Genomic DNA, 19,606 nt, shown 5'->3' with positions numbered 1-19,606 from the left:
TCCATTAGTGTCAGGAGAGAGGGGAGAGAGAGAGAGAGAGGGTGAGAGAGAGAGAGAGAGAGAGAGAGAGAGAGAGAGAGGACTGCGGGGGGATAGACATGTCCATTAAGAAGAAGCGTTTCAGCCCGTTGCAGGCAGCTCATCTCTCAAATTATTTGCCCGAATTAAATTCAGCCCAAATGTAATGGAATTCATATTTATATATTTTTTTTGTCTCTTTCCATTTGCTCAGTCTGCCTTTTCTGGATGTTTCACAAAATGGCATCCTATTACCACTTCAAAAAGTGGTTGTAAAATGGGACTAACACCTCAGGCCTTTGACTATAGATTAGGCTTCCTTTCCTACCTCCGCTCCCCTAGCTAGCTACAACACCTCAGGCCGTTGACTATAGATTAGGCTTCCTTTCCTACCTCCGCTCCCCTAGCTAGCTACAACACCTCAGGGTGTTGACTATAGATTAGGCTTCCTTTCCTACCTCCGCTCTCCTAGCTAGCTACAACACCTCAGGCCGTTGACTATAGATTAGGCTTCCTTTCCTACCTCCGCTCTCCTAGCTAGCTACAACACCTCAGGCTGTTGACTATAGATTAGGCTTCCTGTCCTACCTCCGCTCCCCTAGCTAGCTACAACACCTCAGGGTGTTGACTATAGATTAGGCTTCCTTTCCTACCTCCGCTCTCCTAGCTAGCTACAACACCTCAGGCCGTTGACTATAGATTAGGCTTCCTTTCCTACCTCCGCTCTCCTAGCTAGCTACAACACCTCAGGCCGTTGACTATAGATTAGGCTTCCTTTCCTACCTCCGCTCCCTAGCTAGCTACAACACCTCAGGGTGTTGACTATAGATTAGGCTTCCTTTCCTACCTCCGCTCTCCTAGCTAGCTACAACACCTCAGGGTGTTGACTATAGATTAGGCTTCCTTTCCTAACTCCGCTCTCCTAGCTAGCTACAACACCTCAGGCCGTTGACTATAGATTAGGCTTCCTTTCCTACCTCCGCTCTCCTAGCTAGCTACAACACCTCAGGCTGTTGACTATAGATTAGGCTTCCTGTCCTACCTCCGCTCCCCTAGCTAGCTACAACACCTCAGGGTGTTGACTATAGATTAGGCTTCCTTTCCTACCTCCGCTCCCCTAGCTAGCTACAACACCTCAGGCCTTTGACTATAGATTAGGCTTCCTTTCCTACCTCCGCTCCCTAGCTAGCTACAACACCTCAGGCCTTTGACTATAGATTAGGCTTCCTTTCCTACCTCCGCTCCCCTAGCTAGCTACAACACCTCAGGGTGTTGACTATAGATTAGGCTTCCTTTCCTACCTCCGCTCTCCTAGCTAGCTACAACACCTCAGGCCGTTGACTATAGATTAGGCTTCCTTTCCTACCTCCGCTCTCCTAGCTAGCTACAACACCTCAGGCTGTTGACTATAGATTAGGCTTCCTGTCCTACCTCCGCTCCCCTAGCTAGCTACAACACCTCAGGGTGTTGACTATAGATTAGGCTTCCTTTCCTACCTCCGCTCTCCTAGCTAGCTACAACACCTCAGGCCGTTGACTATAGATTAGGCTTCCTTTCCTACCTCCGCTCTCCTAGCTAGCTACAACACCTCAGGCCGTTGACTATAGATTAGGCTTCCTTTCCTACCTCCGCTCCCCTAGCTAGCTACAACACCTCAGGGTGTTGACTATAGATTAGGCTTCCTTTCCTACCTCCGCTCTCCTAGCTAGCTACAACACCTCAGGGTGTTGACTATAGATTAGGCTTCCTTTCCTAACTCCGCTCTCCTAGCTAGCTACAACACCTCAGGCCGTTGACTATAGATTAGGCTTCCTTTCCTACCTCCGCTCTCCTAGCTAGCTACAACACCTCAGGCTGTTGACTATAGATTAGGCTTCCTGTCCTACCTCCGCTCCCCTAGCTAGCTACAACACCTCAGGGTGTTGACTATAGATTAGGCTTCCTTTCCTACCTCCGCTCCCCTAGCTAGCTACAACACCTCAGGCCTTTGACTATAGATTAGGCTTCCTTTCCTACCTCCGCTCCCCTAGCTAGCTACAACACCTCAGGCCTTTGACTATAGATTAGGCTTCCTTTCCTACCTCCGCTCCCTAGCTAGCTACAACACCTCAGGGTGTTGACTATAGATTAGGCTTCCTTTCCTACCTCCGCTCTCCTAGCTAGCTACAACACCTCAGGCCGTTGACTATAGATTAGGCTTCCTTTCCTACCTCCGCTCCCCTAGCTAGCTACAACACCTCAGGCCGTTGACTATAGATTAGGCTTCCTTTCCTACCTCCGCTCCCTAGCTAGCTACAACACCTCAGGGTGTTGACTATAGATTAGGCTTCCTTTCCTACCTCCGCTCTCCTAGCTAGCTACAACACCTCAGGCCGTTGACTATAGATTAGGCTTCCTTTCCTACCTCCGCTCTCCTAGCTAGCTACAACACCTCAGGCTGTTGACTATAGATTAGGCTTCCTGTCCTACCTCCGCTCCCCTAGCTAGCTACAACACCTCAGGGTGTTGACTATAGATTAGGCTTCCTTTCCTACCTCCGCTCTCCTAGCTAGCTACAACACCTCAGGCCGTTGACTATAGATTAGGCTTCCTTTCCTACCTCCGCTCTCCTAGCTAGCTACAACACCTCAGGCCGTTGACTATAGATTAGGCTTCCTTTCCTACCTCCGCTCCCCTAGCTAGCTACAACACCTCAGGGTGTTGACTATAGATTAGGCTTCCTTTCCTACCTCCGCTCTCCTAGCTAGCTACAACACCTCAGGGTGTTGACTATAGATTAGGCTTCCTTTCCTAACTCCGCTCTCCTAGCTAGCTACAACACCTCAGGCCGTTGACTATAGATTAGGCTTCCTTTCCTACCTCCGCTCTCCTAGCTAGCTACAACACCTCAGGCTGTTGACTATAGATTAGGCTTCCTGTCCTACCTCCGCTCCCTAGCTAGCTACAACACCTCAGGGTGTTGACTATAGATTAGGCTTCCTTTCCTACCTCCGCTCCCTAGCTAGCTACAACACCTCAGGCCTTTGACTATAGATTAGGCTTCCTTTCCTACCTCCGCTCCCCTAGCTAGCTACAACACCTCAGGCCTTTGACTATAGATTAGGCTTCCTTTCCTACCTCCGCTCCCTAGCTAGCTACAACACCTCAGGGTGTTGACTATAGATTAGGCTTCCTTTCCTACCTCCGCTCTCCTAGCTAGCTACAACACCTCAGGCCGTTGACTATAGATTAGGCTTCCTTTCCTACCTCCGCTCTCCTAGCTAGCTACAACACCTCAGGCTGTTGACTATAGATTAGGCTTCCTGTCCTACCTCCGCTCCCCTAGCTAGCTACAACACCTCAGGGTGTTGACTATAGATTAGGCTTCCTTTCCTACCTCCGCTCTCCTAGCTAGCTACAACACCTCAGGCCGTTGACTATAGATTAGGCTTCCTTTCCTACCTCCGCTCTCCTAGCTAGCTACAACACCTCAGGCCGTTGACTATAGATTAGGCTTCCTTTCCTACCTCCGCTCCCTAGCTAGCTACAACACCTCAGGGTGTTGACTATAGATTAGGCTTCCTTTCCTACCTCCGCTCTCCTAGCTAGCTACAACACCTCAGGGTGTTGACTATAGATTAGGCTTCCTTTCCTAACTCCGCTCTCCTAGCTAGCTACAACACCTCAGGCCGTTGACTATAGATTAGGCTTCCTTTCCTACCTCCGCTCTCCTAGCTAGCTACAACACCTCAGGCTGTTGACTATAGATTAGGCTTCCTGTCCTACCTCCGCTCCCTAGCTAGCTACAACACCTCAGGGTGTTGACTATAGATTAGGCTTCCTTTCCTACCTCCGCTCCCCTAGCTAGCTACAACACCTCAGGCCTTTGACTATAGATTAGGCTTCCTTTCCTACCTCCGCTCCCCTAGCTAGCTACAACACCTCAGGCCTTTGACTATAGATTAGGCTTCCTTTCCTACCTCCGCTCCCCTAGCTAGCTACAACACCTCAGGGTGTTGACTATAGATTAGGCTTCCTTTCCTACCTCCGCTCTCCTAGCTAGCTACAACACCTCAGGCCGTTGACTATAGATTAGGCTTCCTTTCCTACCTCCGCTCTCCTAGCTAGCTACAACACCTCAGGCTGTTGACTATAGATTAGGCTTCCTGTCCTACCTCCGCTCCCCTAGCTAGCTACAACACCTCAGGCCGTTGACTATAGATTAGGCTTCCTTTCCTACCTCCGCTCTCCTAGCTAGCTACAACACCTCAGGCCGTTGACTATAGATTAGGCTTCCTTTCCTACCTCCGCTCTCCTAGCTAGCTACAACACCTCAGGCCGTTGACTATAGATTAGGCTTCCTGTCCTACCTCCGCTCCCCTAGCTAGCTACAACACCTCAGGGTGTTGACTATAGATTAGGCTTCCTTTCCTACCTCCGCTCTCCTAGCTAGCTACAACACCTCAGGGTGTTGACTATAGATTAGGCTTCCTTTCCTAACTCCGCTCTCCTAGCTAGCTACAACACCTCAGGCCGTTGACTATAGATTAGGCTTCCTTTCCTACCTCCGCTCTCCTAGCTAGCTACAACACCTCAGGCTGTTGACTATAGATTAGGCTTCCTGTCCTACCTCCGCTCCCCAGCTAGCTACAACACCTCAGGGTGTTGACTATAGATTAGGCTTCCTTTCCTACCTCCGCTCCCCTAGCTAGCTACAACACCTCAGGCCTTTGACTATAGATTAGGCTTCCTTTCCTACCTCCGCTCCCTAGCTAGCTACAACACCTCAGGCCTTTGACTATAGATTAGGCTTCCTTTCCTACCTCCGCTCCCCTAGCTAGCTACAACACCTCAGGGCGTTGACTATAGATTAGGCTTCCTTTCCTACCTCCGCTCTCCTAGCTAGCTACAACACCTCAGGCCGTTGACTATAGATTAGGCTTCCTTTCCTACCTCCGCTCTCCTAGCTAGCTACAACACCTCAGGCTGTTGACTATAGATTAGGCTTCCTGTCCTACCTCCGCTCCCCTAGCTAGCTACAACACCTCAGGCCGTTGACTATAGATTAGGCTTCCTTTCCTACCTCCGCTCTCCTAGCTAGCTACAACACCTCAGGCCGTTGACTATAGATTAGGCTTCCTTTCCTACCTCCGCTCTCCTAGCTAGCTACAACACCTCAGGCCGTTGACTATAGATTAGGCTTCCTTTCCTACCTCCGCTCTCCTAGCTAGCTACAACACCTCAGGGTGTTGACTATAGATTAGGCTTCCTTTCCTACCTCCGCTCTCCTAGCTAGCTACAACACCTCAGGCTGTTGACTATAGATTAGGCTTCCTGTCCTACCTCCGCTCCCCTAGCTAGCTACAACACCTCAGGCCGTTGACTATAGATTAGGCTTCCTTTCCTACCTCCGCTCTCCTAGCTAGCTACAACACCTCAGGCCGTTGACTATAGATTAGGCTTCCTTTCCTACCTCCGCTCTCCTAGCTAGCTACAACACCTCAGGCCGTTGACTATAGATTAGGCTTCCTGTCCTACCTCCGCTCTCCTAGCTAGCTACAACACCTCAGGCCGTTGACTATAGATTAGGCTTCCTTTCCTACCTCCGCTCTCCTAGCTAGCTACAACACCTCAGGCCGTTGACTATAGATTAGGCTTCCTTTCCTACCTCCGCTCTCCTAGCTAGCTACAACACCTCAGGCCGTTGACTATAGATTAGGCTTCCTTTCCTACCTCCGCTCTCCTAGCTAGCTACAACACCTCAGGCCGTTGACTATAGATTAGGCTTCCTTTCCTACCTCCGCTCCCCTAGCTAGCTACAACACCTCAGGCCGTTGACTATAGATTAGGCTTCCTTTCCTACCTCCGCTCCCCTAGCTAGCTACAACACCTCAGGGTGTTGACTATAGATTAGGCTTCCTTTCCTACCTCCGCTCTCCTAGCTAGCTACAACACCTCAGGCCGTTGACTATAGATTAGGCTTCCTTTCCTACCTCCGCTCTCCTAGCTAGCTACAACACCTCAGGCTGTTGACTATAGATTAGGCTTCCTGTCCTACCTCCGCTCTCCTAGCTAGCTACAACACCTCAGGCCGTTGACTATAGATTAGGCTTCCTTTCCTACCTCCGCTCCCCTAGCTAGCTACAACACCTCAGGCCGTTGACTATAGATTAGGCTTCCTTTCCTACCTCCGCTCCCCTAGCTAGCTACAACACCTCAGGCTGTTGACTATAGATTAGGCTTCCTGTCCTACCTCCGCTCCCCTAGCTAGCTACAACACCTCAGGGTGTTGACTATAGATTAGGCTTCCTTTCCTACCTCCGCTCTTCTAGCTAGCTACAACACCTCAGGGTGTTGACTATAGATTAGGCTTCCTTTCCTACCTCCGCTCTCCTAGCTAGCTACAACACCTCAGGGTGTTGACTATAGATTAGGCTTCCTTTCCTACCTCCGCTCTTCTAGCTAGCTACAACACCTCAGGGTGTTGACTATAGATTAGGCTTCCTTTCCTACCTCCGCTCTCCTAGCTAGCTACAACACCTCAGGGTGTTGACTATAGATTAGGCTTCCTTTCCTACCTCCGCTCTTCTAGCTAGCTACAACACCTCAGGCCGTTGACTATAGATTAGGCTTCCTGTCCTACCTCCGCTCTCCTAGCTAGCTACAACACCTCAGGCCGTTGACTATAGATTAGGCTTCCTGTCCTACCTCCGCTCTCCTAGCTAGCTACAACACCTCAGGCCGTTGACTATAGATTAGGCTTCCTTTCCTACCTCCGCTCCCCTAGCTAGCTACAACACCTCAGGCCGTTGACTATAGATTAGGCTTCCTTTCCTACCTCCGCTCCCCTAGCTAGCTACAACACCTCAGGCCGTTGACTATAGATTAGGCTTCCTTTCCTACCTCCGCTCCCCTAGCTAGCTACAACACCTCAGGCCGTTGACTATAGATTAGGCTTCCTTTCCTACCTCCGCTCCCTAGCTAGCTACAACACCTCAGGCCGTTGACTATAGATTAGGCTTCCTTTCCTACCTCCGCTCTCCTAGCTAGCTACAACACCTCAGGCCGTTGACTATAGATTAGGCTTCCTGTCCTACCTCCGCTCTCCTAGCTAGCTACAACACCTCAGGCCGTTAACTATAGATTAGGCTTCCTTTCCTACCTCCGCTCCCCTAGCTAGCTACAACACCTCAGGGTGTTGACTATAGATTAGGCTTCCTTTCCTACCTCCGCTCTCCTAGCTAGCTACAACACCTCAGGCCGTTGACTATAGATTAGGCTTCCTGTCCTACCTCCGCTCCCCTAGCTAGCTACAACACCTCAGGGTGTTGACTATCGATTAGGCTTCCTGTCCTACCTCCGCTCCCCTAGCTAGCTACAACACCTCAGGCCGTTGACTATAGATTAGGCTTCCTGTCCTACCTCCGCTCCCCTAGCTAGCTACAACACCTCAGGGTGTTGACTATCGATTAGGCTTCCTGTCCTACCTCCGCTCCCCTAGCTAGCTACAACACCTCAGGCCGTTGACTATAGATTAGGCTTCCTGTCCTACCTCCGCTCCCCTAGCTAGCTACAACACCTCAGGCCGTTGACTATAGATTAGGCTTCCTGTCCTACCTCCGCTCTCCTAGCTAGCTACAACACCTCAGGCCGTTGACTATAGATTAGGCTTCCTTTCCTACCTCCGCTCCCCTAGCTAGCTACAACACCTCAGGCCGTTGACTATAGATTAGGCTTCCTGTCCTACCTCCGCTCTCCTAGCTAGCTACAACACCTCAGGCCGTTGACTATAGATTAGGCTTCCTTTCCTACCTCCGCTCTCCTAGCTAGCTACAACACCTCAGGCCGTTGACTATAGATTAGGCTTCCTGTCCTACCTCCGCTCCCCTAGCTAGCTACAACACCTCAGGCCGTTGACTATAGATTAGGCTTCCTTTCCTACCTCCGCTCTCCTAGCTAGTTACAACACCTCAGGCCGTTGACTATAGATTAGGCTTCCTTTCCTACCTCCGCTCTCCTAGCTAGCTACAACACCTCAGGGTGTTGACTATAGATTAGTCTACCATAGAAGTTCAGATATAGTTTTTTTTTCTTAAATACTGAGTTGGCTTCACAAAGTCCTTGGTTGTTTTTCTATTTAATAGTTATTTCAATGTCATTGTCTTTCTTCATGACAGGACATGGGTTTATTTCATAACGAAACCTCTGCTTCGGAAACAAACCATTCACATTTTATTTTTTTATTTTTATTTTTCACCTTTATTTAACCAGGTAGGATAGTTGAGAACAAGTTCTCATTTACAACTGCGACCTGGCCAAGATAAAGCATAGCAGTGTGAACAGACAACACAGAGTTACACATGGAGTAAACAATTAACAAGTCAATAATACAGTAGAAAAAAGGAGAGTCTATATACATATGGGAAACACTCAGCATAGGGCCATATAGCATATGAAGCCTTACCATTGAAACTTTTAGTTGGTTTTATATAGCACCATGTTCTCCTAATCTACAGTCAACGGCCTGAGGGAACACGCTACAACTAGCTAAGGAAAGGTTGCTGCCTACCTACTCATGTGTAACGTTTCCGTATTAAATCAGACACAGCGACTGTCACAAGACGTCTAGCTGCGTTCACTATCCACAGCCTCCTTTCCATGGTTTGCTTGTCAAATGGCACCCTACTCCCTACATAGTGCACTACATTTTGCCAGAGCCCTATGGGGTAGTAGTGCACCACGTGGGGAAGAGGGTGCCGTTTGGAACGCATCTCGTGTCTAGGTGTCAGCTTACCACAGCCGAATCAGACAGTGGGAGAAAGAGGTTGGACGTGTAAGTGATAAGATCAGGACAATGGCAAGCAGGGAGGAGTAGGAAGAAGGTTACACCCTACTCCCTATGTAGTGCACCACGTAGGGAATAGGGTGTCACTAGGGACACATATAGAGACTCCTGATCTCTGGCTACCAGACCAGGCTGAGCAGAGGGCTGACCCCTGGCTACCAGACCAGGCTGAGCAGAGGGCTGATCACTGCCTACCAGACCAGGCTGAGCAGAAGGCTGACCCCTGGCTACCAGACCAGGCTGAGCAGAAGGCTGACCCCTGGCTACCAGATCAGGCTGAGCAGAGGGCTGATCACTGGCTACTAGACCAGGCTGAGCAGAGGGCTGATCTCTGGCTTCCAGACCAGGCTGAGCAGAGGGCTGATCTCTGGCTTCCAGACCAGGCTGAGCAGAGGGCTGATCTCTGGCTTCCAGACCAGGCTGAGCAGAGGGCTGATCTCTGGCTTCCAGACCAGGCTGAGCAGAGGGCTGATCTCTGGCTTCCAGACCAGGCTGAGCAGAGGGCTGATCTCTGGCTTCCAGACCAGGCTGAGCAGAGGGCTGAGCAGAGGGCTGAGCAGAGGGCTGAGCAGAGGGCTGAGCAGAGGGCTGAGCAGAGGGCTGAGCAGAGGGCTGAGCAGAGGGCTGAGCAGAGGGCTGAGCAGAGGGCTGAGCAGAGGGCTGAGCAGAGGGCTGAGCAGAGGGCTGAGCAGAGGGCTGAGCAGAGGGCTGAGCAGAGGCTGCTGAGCAGAGGGCTGAGTGGGGTTTCTAGGCTTTCTACATCCACGTTATTCCAGCGATAGCTTAAAGACCTTGGCTGCTGATTAACCGACACAACGCTGGTTTTAGCCCTCTGCTCAGTGTGAAATGAATTACACTAAGGCACTCACCCTGGAGGTTAGTAAGGTTAGCTTGTTTAACACTGAAGAGCACAAGGTGGCCGAGAGACATCATTTCTTTTTAGATCCCGAAGCGTTTTCATGTTTCAAACTCTTTTCCGTGGTTCAGATATATATGCATTCATCAAGCTAGCAACAGTCCTACCTATTATTATCCTACCTATGACCTATTACTATCCCTCAGTGTGTGTGTGTGTGTGTGTGTGTGTGTGTGTGTGTGTGTGTGTGTGTGTGTGTGTGTGTGTGTGTGTGTGTACACATTTTAAAACATTACAATACATTCCTTACAGATTTCACAACACATTAAGTGTGTTCCCTCAGACCACTACTCTACAATACATTAAGTGTGTTCCCTCAGACCACTACTCTACAATACATTAAGTGTGTTCCCTCAGACCAATACTCTACAACACATTAAGTGTGTTCCCTCAGACCACTACTCTACAATACATTAAGTGTGTTCCCTCAGACCACTACTCTACAATACATTAAGTGTGTTCCCTCAGACCACTACTCTACTACCACATATCTACAATACATTAAGTGTGTTCCCTCAGACCACTACTCTACAATACATTAAGTGTGTTCCCTCAGACCACTACTCTACAATACATTAAGTGTGTTCCCTCAGACCACTACTCTACAATACATTAAGTGTGTTCCCTCAGACCAATACTCTACAATACATTAAGTGTGTTCCCTCAGACCAATACTCTACAATACATTAAGTGTGTTCCCTCAGACCACTACTCTACAATACATTAAGTGTGTTCCCTCAGACCACTACTCTACTACCACATATCTACAATACATTAAGTGTGTTCCCTCAGACCAATACATTAAGTGTGTTCCCTCAGACCAATACATTAAGTGTGTTCCCTCAGACCACTACTCTACAATACATTAAGTGTGTTCCCTCAGACCACTACTCTACAATACATTAAGTGTGCTCCCTCAGACCACTACTCTACAATACATTAAGTGTGTTCCCTCAGACCACTACTCTACTACCACATATCTACAATACATTAAGTGTGTTCCCTCAGACCACTACTCTACAATACATTAAGTGCGTTCCCTCAGACCACTACTCTACAATACATTAAGTGTGTTCCCTCAGACCACTACTCTACAACACATTAAGTGTGTTCCCTCAGACCAATACTCTACAATACATTAAGTGTGTTCCCTCAGACCACTACTCTACAATACATTAAGTGTGTTCCCTCAGACCAATACATTAAGTGTGTTCCCTCAGACCACTACTCTACTACCACATATCTACAATACATTAAGTGTGTTCCCTCAGACCACTACTCTACAATACATTAAGTGTGTTCCCTCAGACCACTACTCTACAATACATTAAGTGTGTTCCCTCAGACCACTACTCTACAATACATTAAGTGTGTTCCCTCAGACCACTACTCTACAATACATTAAGTGTGTTCCCTCAGACCACTACTCTACAATACATTAAGTGTGTTCCCTCAGACCACTACTCTACAATACATTAAGTGTGTTCCCTCAGACCACTACTCTACAATACATTAAGTGTGTTCCCTCAGGCCTCTACTCTACTACCACATATCTACTACACATTAAGTGTCTCTACTCTACTACCACATATCCACAACACAAAATCCATGTGTAAATGTGTGTATAATTATTCTTTACAAGATTTTAGTTGAGGTCTGGGGTTTAGTGAATATTTATCCCAAATACAATGCTTTATCCACATTATAGCAGGGGGAGTAAAGCCATAATAACACATACATTTGTCCAGCAACAGACTATGGTCAATAATGTCAAAAGCCGCACCGAAGTCTAACAAAACAACCTCCAAAATATTTTTATCATAAATTTCTCTCTGCCAATCATCAGTCATTTGTGTAAGTGCTGTGCTTGTTGAGTGTCCTTCCCTATAAGTGTGCTGAAAGTCTGTTGTCAATTTGTTTACTGTAAAATAACATTGTATCTGGTCAAACACTATTTTTCCCAGAAGTTTACTAAGGGTTGGTAACAGGCTGATTGGTTGGCTATTTGAGCCAGTAAAGGGGGCTTCACTATTCTTAGGTGGCGGAATAACTATTCCTTCCCTCCAAACCTGAGGGCACACACTCTCTAGGTCCCTTAAATGGAAGATGTGGCAAATAGGAGTGTCAACGTCGTCTGCTATTATCCTCAGTAATTTTCCATCCAAGTTGTCAGACCCCTGTGGCTTGTCCTTGTTGATCGATCATTTTTTCACCTCTTCCACACTTACTTTACAGAATTCAAAATTGCAATGCTTGTCTTTCATAATTTTGGTCAGATATACTTGGATGTGTCAGGGTTTGTTTCTGGAATGTTTGCTAATGAAAAAAATCATTAAAGTAGTTTGCAATATAAGTGGGTTTTGTGATGAATGAGCCATACAATTCAAGGAATGATGGAGCAAAGTTTGCCTTTTTGCCCAAAATGTAATTCAAGGTGCTCCAAAGCTTTTTAACTATCATTCTTTACCTCCCTATAGTCAATTTTATTTTTATTTAGTTTAGTCACGTGATTTCCCAATTTGCAGTACGTTTGCCAATCAGTTGGGCGGCCAGACTGATTTGCCATTATTTTTGCCTCATCCCTCTCAACCATACGAATTTTCCATTCCATTTTCTTAATGGATACATGCTTATTAGAAACTGGGATAAGTAACTTCATAAATGTGTCTGGTTGCTTGTCATTACACACCATGGACCAACAAATATTCTTTACATCAACAAAAATAGGAATCACCACAAAACATATTTTATGACCTCTTATACACTATATTAGGCCCAGCCTTTGGAACCTTGGTTTTCCTAGATATGGCTACTATATTGTGATCACTACATCCTATGAATCTGGATACTGCTTTAAAGCACATTTCTGCAGCATTTGTAAAGATGTGATCAATACATGTTGATGATGTCATTCCTGTGCTGTTTGTAACTACCCTGGTAGGTTGATTGACAGCTTGAACCAGGTTACCCTGGTTACAGTTTGAAGTTTTCCCTTGGGTTGGCAGCCTGATGAAAGCCAGTCAATATTTAAATCACCCAGGAAATATGCTTCTCTATTGATATCACATACATTATCAAGCATTTCATACATTACCAGATACTGACTGTTAATAGCAGCTTCCCACCAGAATGGGCTTCAGGAGAGGCAGATGAACCTGTAGCCTTATTACTTCAACAGTATTTAACATTAGATTGTCTCTAAGCTTTACAGGAATGTGGTTCTGAATATAAACAGCAACACCTCCACCACTGGCATTTCTGTCTTTTCTGTAGATGTTATAGCCATGTATTGCTTCCACTGTATCATCAACGGTATTTCACGGTGAGTTTTCAGAGATTTTCAGAATATTAATGTCATCTGTTATTAGCAAATTATTGACTTCATGAACCTTGTTTCTTAAGCTAAAATGTGTTAACGTAGGCTATTTTTTAACACTTTTCTGCAATGCGGGATTGTTTCCCTTGATTTACTGGGAAGCTTAGCAGAGGTAGACATGCTCAAGTTATTTATAATAGTGTGGGGTCACCCTGCACACAATGGACTTCTAGGGCACACCACCTCAGTGCTGGTTCATAGGCATATGATTACTGCATACAATAGCTGTAGGATCAGCAGAGGCATTCAGGGCAGTAAGAGGTACATATATTAGGTTATTTACATTGTGTCTACCATTGCCCCTGGGACAATGTACATTTGCTAAAGCATTATGATGACTCAGCGACACAATGGTAGGGATTAACTGAGCTGGGTTTGGGTCATTGATAAGTCATTGTCTCAACGCAGCCTTATAGTGCTGTGAAAGGATCCAGGAACCCAGATGATTTGGGTGGATCCCATCCTCCTTACAAGCTTTGTTTCCAGAAGGTATCATAATTGTCAATAAATGTTACACCCACAGAGCTGTAATAGTCTGGTAGCCAGTTCTGGAGGGATAAAAGTCTGCTGAGCTGTTCAATGTCACGATTTAGGGACGACAGAGGGACAGATATTATGGGGCGTTTGTTGGTCTCAAGCGGTGACCCAATCAGTTCTTTACAATCCATCTTCAGCTGTTCAGACATGTGCCTCACCATCGTGTGTGTGTGTCTGCGTGTGTGTATGCGTAGCCAGGGATGTAGTGGTAAAGAAATAGGAGGGGGGGAAACTGCTTCCAACCGGTGCAATATTTCTGCTTGCTTGAGCTCCACACAATCCCAGAATAATTAACAACACTTATTTAACAGAGTGGTTCCTGCCAGGACAGCTACTGTAGTAGAGCAGAGGAGAGGAGGCAGCACGCTCAGAGCTCTGACTGGCTGGTTCTGCTCTCTGACTGGCTGGCTGGCTGGCTGGTTCTGCTCTCTGACTGGCTGGCTGACTGGCTGGTTCTGCTCTCTGATTGGCTGGCTGGCTGGTTCTGCTCTCTGACTGACTGGCTGGTTCTGCTCTCTGACTGACTGGCTGGTTCTGCGCTCTGACTGGATGGCTGGTTCTGCTCTCTGACTGGCTGGCTGGTTCTGCTGTCTGACTGGCTGACTGGTTCTGCTCTCTGACTGGCTGGCTGGTTCTGCTCTCTGACTGGCTGGCTGGTTCTGCTCTCTGACTGGCTGGCTGGTTCTGCTCTCTGACTGGCTGACTGGTTCTGCTCTCTGACTGACTGGCTGGTTCTGCTCTCTGACTGACTGGCTGGTTCTGCTCTCTGACTGACTGGCTGGTTCTGCGCTCTGACTGGATGGCTGGTTCTGCTCTCTGACTGGCTGGCTGGTTCTGCTGTCTGACTGGCTGACTGGTTCTGCTCTCTGACTGGCTGGCTGGTTCTGCTCTCTGACTGGCTGGCTGGTTCTGCTCTCTGACTGGCTGGCTGGTTTTGCTCTCTGACTGGCTGGCTGGTTCTGCTCTCTGACTGGATGGCTGGTTCTGCTCTCTGACTGGATGGCTGTCTGGTGGGCTGGTTCTGCTCTCTGACTGGCTGACTGGTTCTGCTCTCTGACTGGATGGCTGGTTCTGCTCTCTGACTGGCTGACTGGTTCTGCTCTCTGGCTGGCTGGCTGGTTCTGCTCTCTGGCAGGCTGGCTGGTTCTGCTCTCTGGCTGGCTGGCTGGTTCTGCTCTCTGACTGGATGGCTGTCTGGTTGGTTGCTTCTGCTCTCTGACTGGATGGCTGTCTGGTTGGCTGGTTCTGCTCTCTGACTGGCTGGCTGGTTGTGCTCTCTGGCTGGCTGGCTGGCTGGTTGTGCTCTCTGACTGGCTGGCTGGTTCTGATCTTTGGCTGACTGGCTGGTTCTGCTCTCTGACTGGTTGGCTGGCTGGTTCTGCTCTCTGACTGACTGGCTGGTTCTGCTCTCGGACTGGCTGGCTGGTTCTGCTCTCTGACTGGATGGCTGGTTCTGCTCTCTGACTGGCTGGCTGGTTCTGCTCTCTGACAGGCTGGATGACTGGTGGGATGGCAGGTTGGCTGGCTGGCTGGTTAGCTGGCTGGATAGATGTTTGTTTGACTGGCTGATTGTTTGGCTGGCTGGCTGGCTGGCTGGTTGTTTGGATAGAGAGTTGGGTATCTGGTTGGCTGGCTGGCTAATTTGGCAGATGGATGGCTGACCGGGTGGTTGGATGGCTGTTTAGGTTGCAGGCTGACTCTCTGGCTGGCTGTGTAAATGGCTTGGTGAGTGGCTGATTGACTGGCTGGCCGAATGGTTGGCTTGGTGAGGGGCTGATTGACTGGCTGGCCGAATGGTTGGCTTGGTGAGGGGCTGATTGACTGGCTGGCCGAATGGTTGGCTTGGTGAGGGGCTCGCTGGTTTGCTGTTTTGCTGGCTTGCTGGCAGGCTCCTGTCTGGGTTAGAGGGATTTCAGCTGGCTCTGTATCCTACAGGATTTGTTTCACCTCTTTGTCTCGTAAGCCTAAGTGCAGTCAGTGGCTGAGGCAGACACACACTGTGCCACACAAACTGTCCTGGCCCCCTGTCTGGCCCTGTTTCTCCCTGTCTGGCCCTGTTTCCCTGCCAGGCAGCTTGTTAGCTGATAGAAATGGATTGAGTCCAATTGGTTTTCTGACTGCATCTATATGATACATGGTCATATTTCCCTCTTGCAATTGGTTTGTTTGGTTTTGCCTTAATTAATGCATACAGTATATGTTTTATTGTGTGTATGTATAGAGTACATGCCATTTGTTCGTTAGTGTAGTCTCTAAGCAATGATGGTGTATTTATTTCGCAGGTTTTATTCATACTGTGATAAATAGGATAGGGATGGTGCCATCTTGGTTTATTTTGGTATTTTTTTCTCCCCTGTTCTGTAAGAATAGATATATTTCTCTAAAGGTAAGATATGTGCTTTGATTGGTCAACGGAGGAGTTTGAAGGATTACGTTGTAGAAAACACTGCTTGCCTTGTCAGAAGGAAGCAGGGACGCCGTTTTGGGTTACATGCTCGTCCAAACAGCCACTTTCAGCCCTATTTAGATCCCAGATTACCCCCCCGCCACTGTACAATCACAAAGTAGTTGGAATGAAAATGCAACAAATCACCATAGTGCTCCAGTCTTTTGTGTCTACTGTTTACTCTCTAACCCGTGAAACAAAGGGCTCTCTGACATCCATCTGAGAGAGCCAGAGCCAATAGAGACAGTTTGTAATGTGTGCTAGTGTAGCTTAGCTTTACCTGCCTTTTCTTTTGGCTGTGTCGTTGTACTTCAGTGTCATGTTAAAAACTCAAGGCACTGGGAGACTCTCAGTGACCTGCGCCGACTGGCTAAGCTGTATCCACTGTTGACTGTATTCTGCCTCAGTAAGCAACAATCCCTCCTCTCTCATCACAGCATAAAGACTAACAGATTGAAGATTGGAGTTTCCCCTCCCAGCCAATGTTGACTCTGTCCCATTGTTCTTCTCTGACAATAGTTCCACATACCCTGCAGCTTGAGTTTCTGTCTTCTTTATTTAGCAGGTATCAGCGTCTATACAACCCTCAGCCATTTGTTACCGAATTCAACCAAAAGGGTCATTTGTTGATGAATTCGCCCAAAAGGGGCCATTTGTTATTTGTTACTGAATTCACCCAAAAGGGTCATTTGTTGATGAATTCGCCCAAAAGGGGCCATTTGTTATTTGTTACTGAATTCACCCAAAAGGGGCCATTTGTTACTGAATTCACCCAAAAGGGGCCATTTGTTACTGAATTCACCCAAGAGGGCCATTTGTTACTGAATTCACCCAAAAGGGCTCGTTGCAGGGGGGGATAAGAGAATTTGGGATGCCAAGTTGTTGGGTAATGCGTTTAGCTGTTTGCTAGGTTGTAGTTCTCATAATAAAGTTGTGTTTCAGGTTATCTCTTCAACAAGCTATCACATCACGTCAGATTTCGACATTCATCCATGCGTTTCATCCAAGTGTTTCAGGTTAACTTTAGGCATTAACTCTAAAATCTTAAAGTTAGTTATAAGCTCTCAAATGGTTATGTTAAGGGTTAAGGGTTTGGGATAGGTTTAAAACTAAAATCTCAAAAACCACTTTCTATCGCTAGATTCGAACGTGCAACCTTCGCCACCAGCCCCATCCCCATCCACCATCCCCATCCCCATCCACCATCCACCATCCACCATCCACATCCACCATCCCCATCCACCAACTCCATCCAACATCCACCATCCTCATCCACCATCCACCATCCCCATCCCAATCCACCATCCACCATCCACATCCACCATCCATCATACCCATCCACCATCCACATCCACCATCCCCATCCACCATCCCCATCCACCATCCCCAATCCACCATCCCCTATCCACTATCCACCATCCACCATCCACCATCCCCATCCACCATCCCCATCCACCATCCACCATCCCAATCCCCATCCCCATCCACCATCCACCATCCACATCCACCATCCACCATCCCCATCCACCAACCCCATCCAACATCCACCATCCACCATCCACATCCACCATCCCCATCCCAATCCACCATCCACCATCCCCATCCACCATCCATCATACCCATCCACCATCCACCATCCACCATCCCAATCCCCATCCCCATCCACCATCCACCATCCACATCCACCATCCACCATCCCCATCCACCAACCCCATCCAACATCCACCATCCACATCCACCATCCACCATCCCCATCCCAATCCACCATCCACCATCCCCATCCACCATCCATCATCCACATCCACCATCCACCATCCCCAATCCACCATCCACCATCCACCATCCACCATCCACCATCCACTATCCACCATCCACCATCCCCATCCACCATCCCAATCCCCATCCCATCCCCATCCACCATCCACCATCCCCATCCACCATCCACCCTCCCCATCCACCATCCACATCCCCATCCCAATCCACCATCCCCATCCACCATCCACCATCCCAATCCACCATCCCAATCCACAACCCCATCCCCATCCACCATCCACATCCCCAACCCCATCCCCATCCCCATCCACCATCCCCATTCCCATCCACCATCCCCATCCACCATCCCCATCCCCATCCACCATCCACATCCACCATCCCCATCCACCATCAACCATCCACCATCCACATCCACAACCCCAGGCACCATCCACCATCCCCATCAACAACCCCAGCCACCATCCACCATCCACCATACACATCTCAATCCCCATCCCCATCCACCATCCCCATCCACCATCCATCATCCACATCCACCATCCACCATCCCCAATCCACCATCCACCATCCACCATCCACCATCCACCATCCACTATCCACCATCCACCATCCCCATCCACCATCCCAATCCCCATCCCAATCCCCATCCACCATCCACCATCCCCATCCACCATCCACCTCCCCATCCACCATCCACATCCCCATCCCAATCCACCATCCCCATCCACCATCCACCATCCCAATCCACCATCCCAATCCACAACCCCATCCCCATCCACCATCACATCCCCAACCCCATCCCCATCCCCATCCACCATCCCCATTCCCATCCACCATCCCCATCCACCATCCCCATCCCCATCCACCATCCACATCCACCATCCCCATCCACCATCAACCATCCACCATCCACATCCACAACCCCAGGCACCATCCACCATCCCCATCAACAACCCCAGCCACCATCCACCATCCACCATACACATCTCAATCCCCATCCCCATCCACCTTCCCAATCCACCATCCACATCCACAACCCCAGCCACCATCCACCATCCACCATCCAACTTCCCATCCCCCATCCCCTATTCACCATCCCTATCCACCATCCACCATCCACCATCCACATCCACCTTCCCATCCCTCATCCCTCATCCCCCATCCACCATCCACCATCTCCCAATCACAATCCACATCCACCTTCCCCATCCACCATCCCCATCCACCATCCTCATCCACCATCCACCATCCCAATCCACAACCCCAGCCACCATCCACCATCCCCATCCACCATCCCTATCTATCATCCCATCCCTCATCCCCATCCACCATCCACCATCTCCCAGCCACCATCCACCATCCACCATCCCCATCCACCATCCTCTATCCATCATCCCCTCCCTCATCCCCATCCATCATCCCCATCCACATCCACCATCCCCATCTCCATCCCATCCACCATCCACCATCCCCATCCACCTTCACATCCCCATCCACCATCCCTATCCACCATCCCTCCCCATCCCCCATCCACCATCCCCCATCGACATCCACCATCCCCATCCACCATCCCCATCCCCATCCACATCCCCCATCCACCATCCACATCCACCAACCCCATCCCCAGCCACCATCCACCATTCCCATCCACATCCCCCATCCACATCCACGTCCCCATCCACCAACCCCATCCACCATCCACCATCCCCATCCACA

General features: G+C 48.9%; 1 protein-coding gene across 1 annotated transcript in view; it reads left to right on the top strand.

Annotated features, from left to right (window-relative positions):
- The window catches only part of LOC121846398 (adhesion G protein-coupled receptor L3-like), a 146,749-nt gene extending 137,601 nt beyond the window's left edge, over nt 1-9,148 (top strand). Inside the window, exons 5-6 of the mRNA XM_042321242.1 lie at nt 8,787-8,830; nt 8,969-9,148. Of these exons, the coding sequence (XP_042177176.1) occupies nt 8,787-8,830; nt 8,969-9,148 (224 nt within the window). The remainder of the gene's footprint in view (nt 1-8,786; nt 8,831-8,968) is intronic.
- The last annotated feature ends 10,458 nt before the right edge of the window (nt 9,149-19,606 follow it).

This window comes from Oncorhynchus tshawytscha, linkage group LG04 (assembly GCF_018296145.1).
Source record: "Oncorhynchus tshawytscha isolate Ot180627B linkage group LG04, Otsh_v2.0, whole genome shotgun sequence".
Classification (NCBI taxonomy): Eukaryota; Metazoa; Chordata; class Actinopteri; order Salmoniformes; family Salmonidae; genus Oncorhynchus; species Oncorhynchus tshawytscha.
This window is presented reverse-complemented; position numbering and strand designations above follow the sequence as displayed.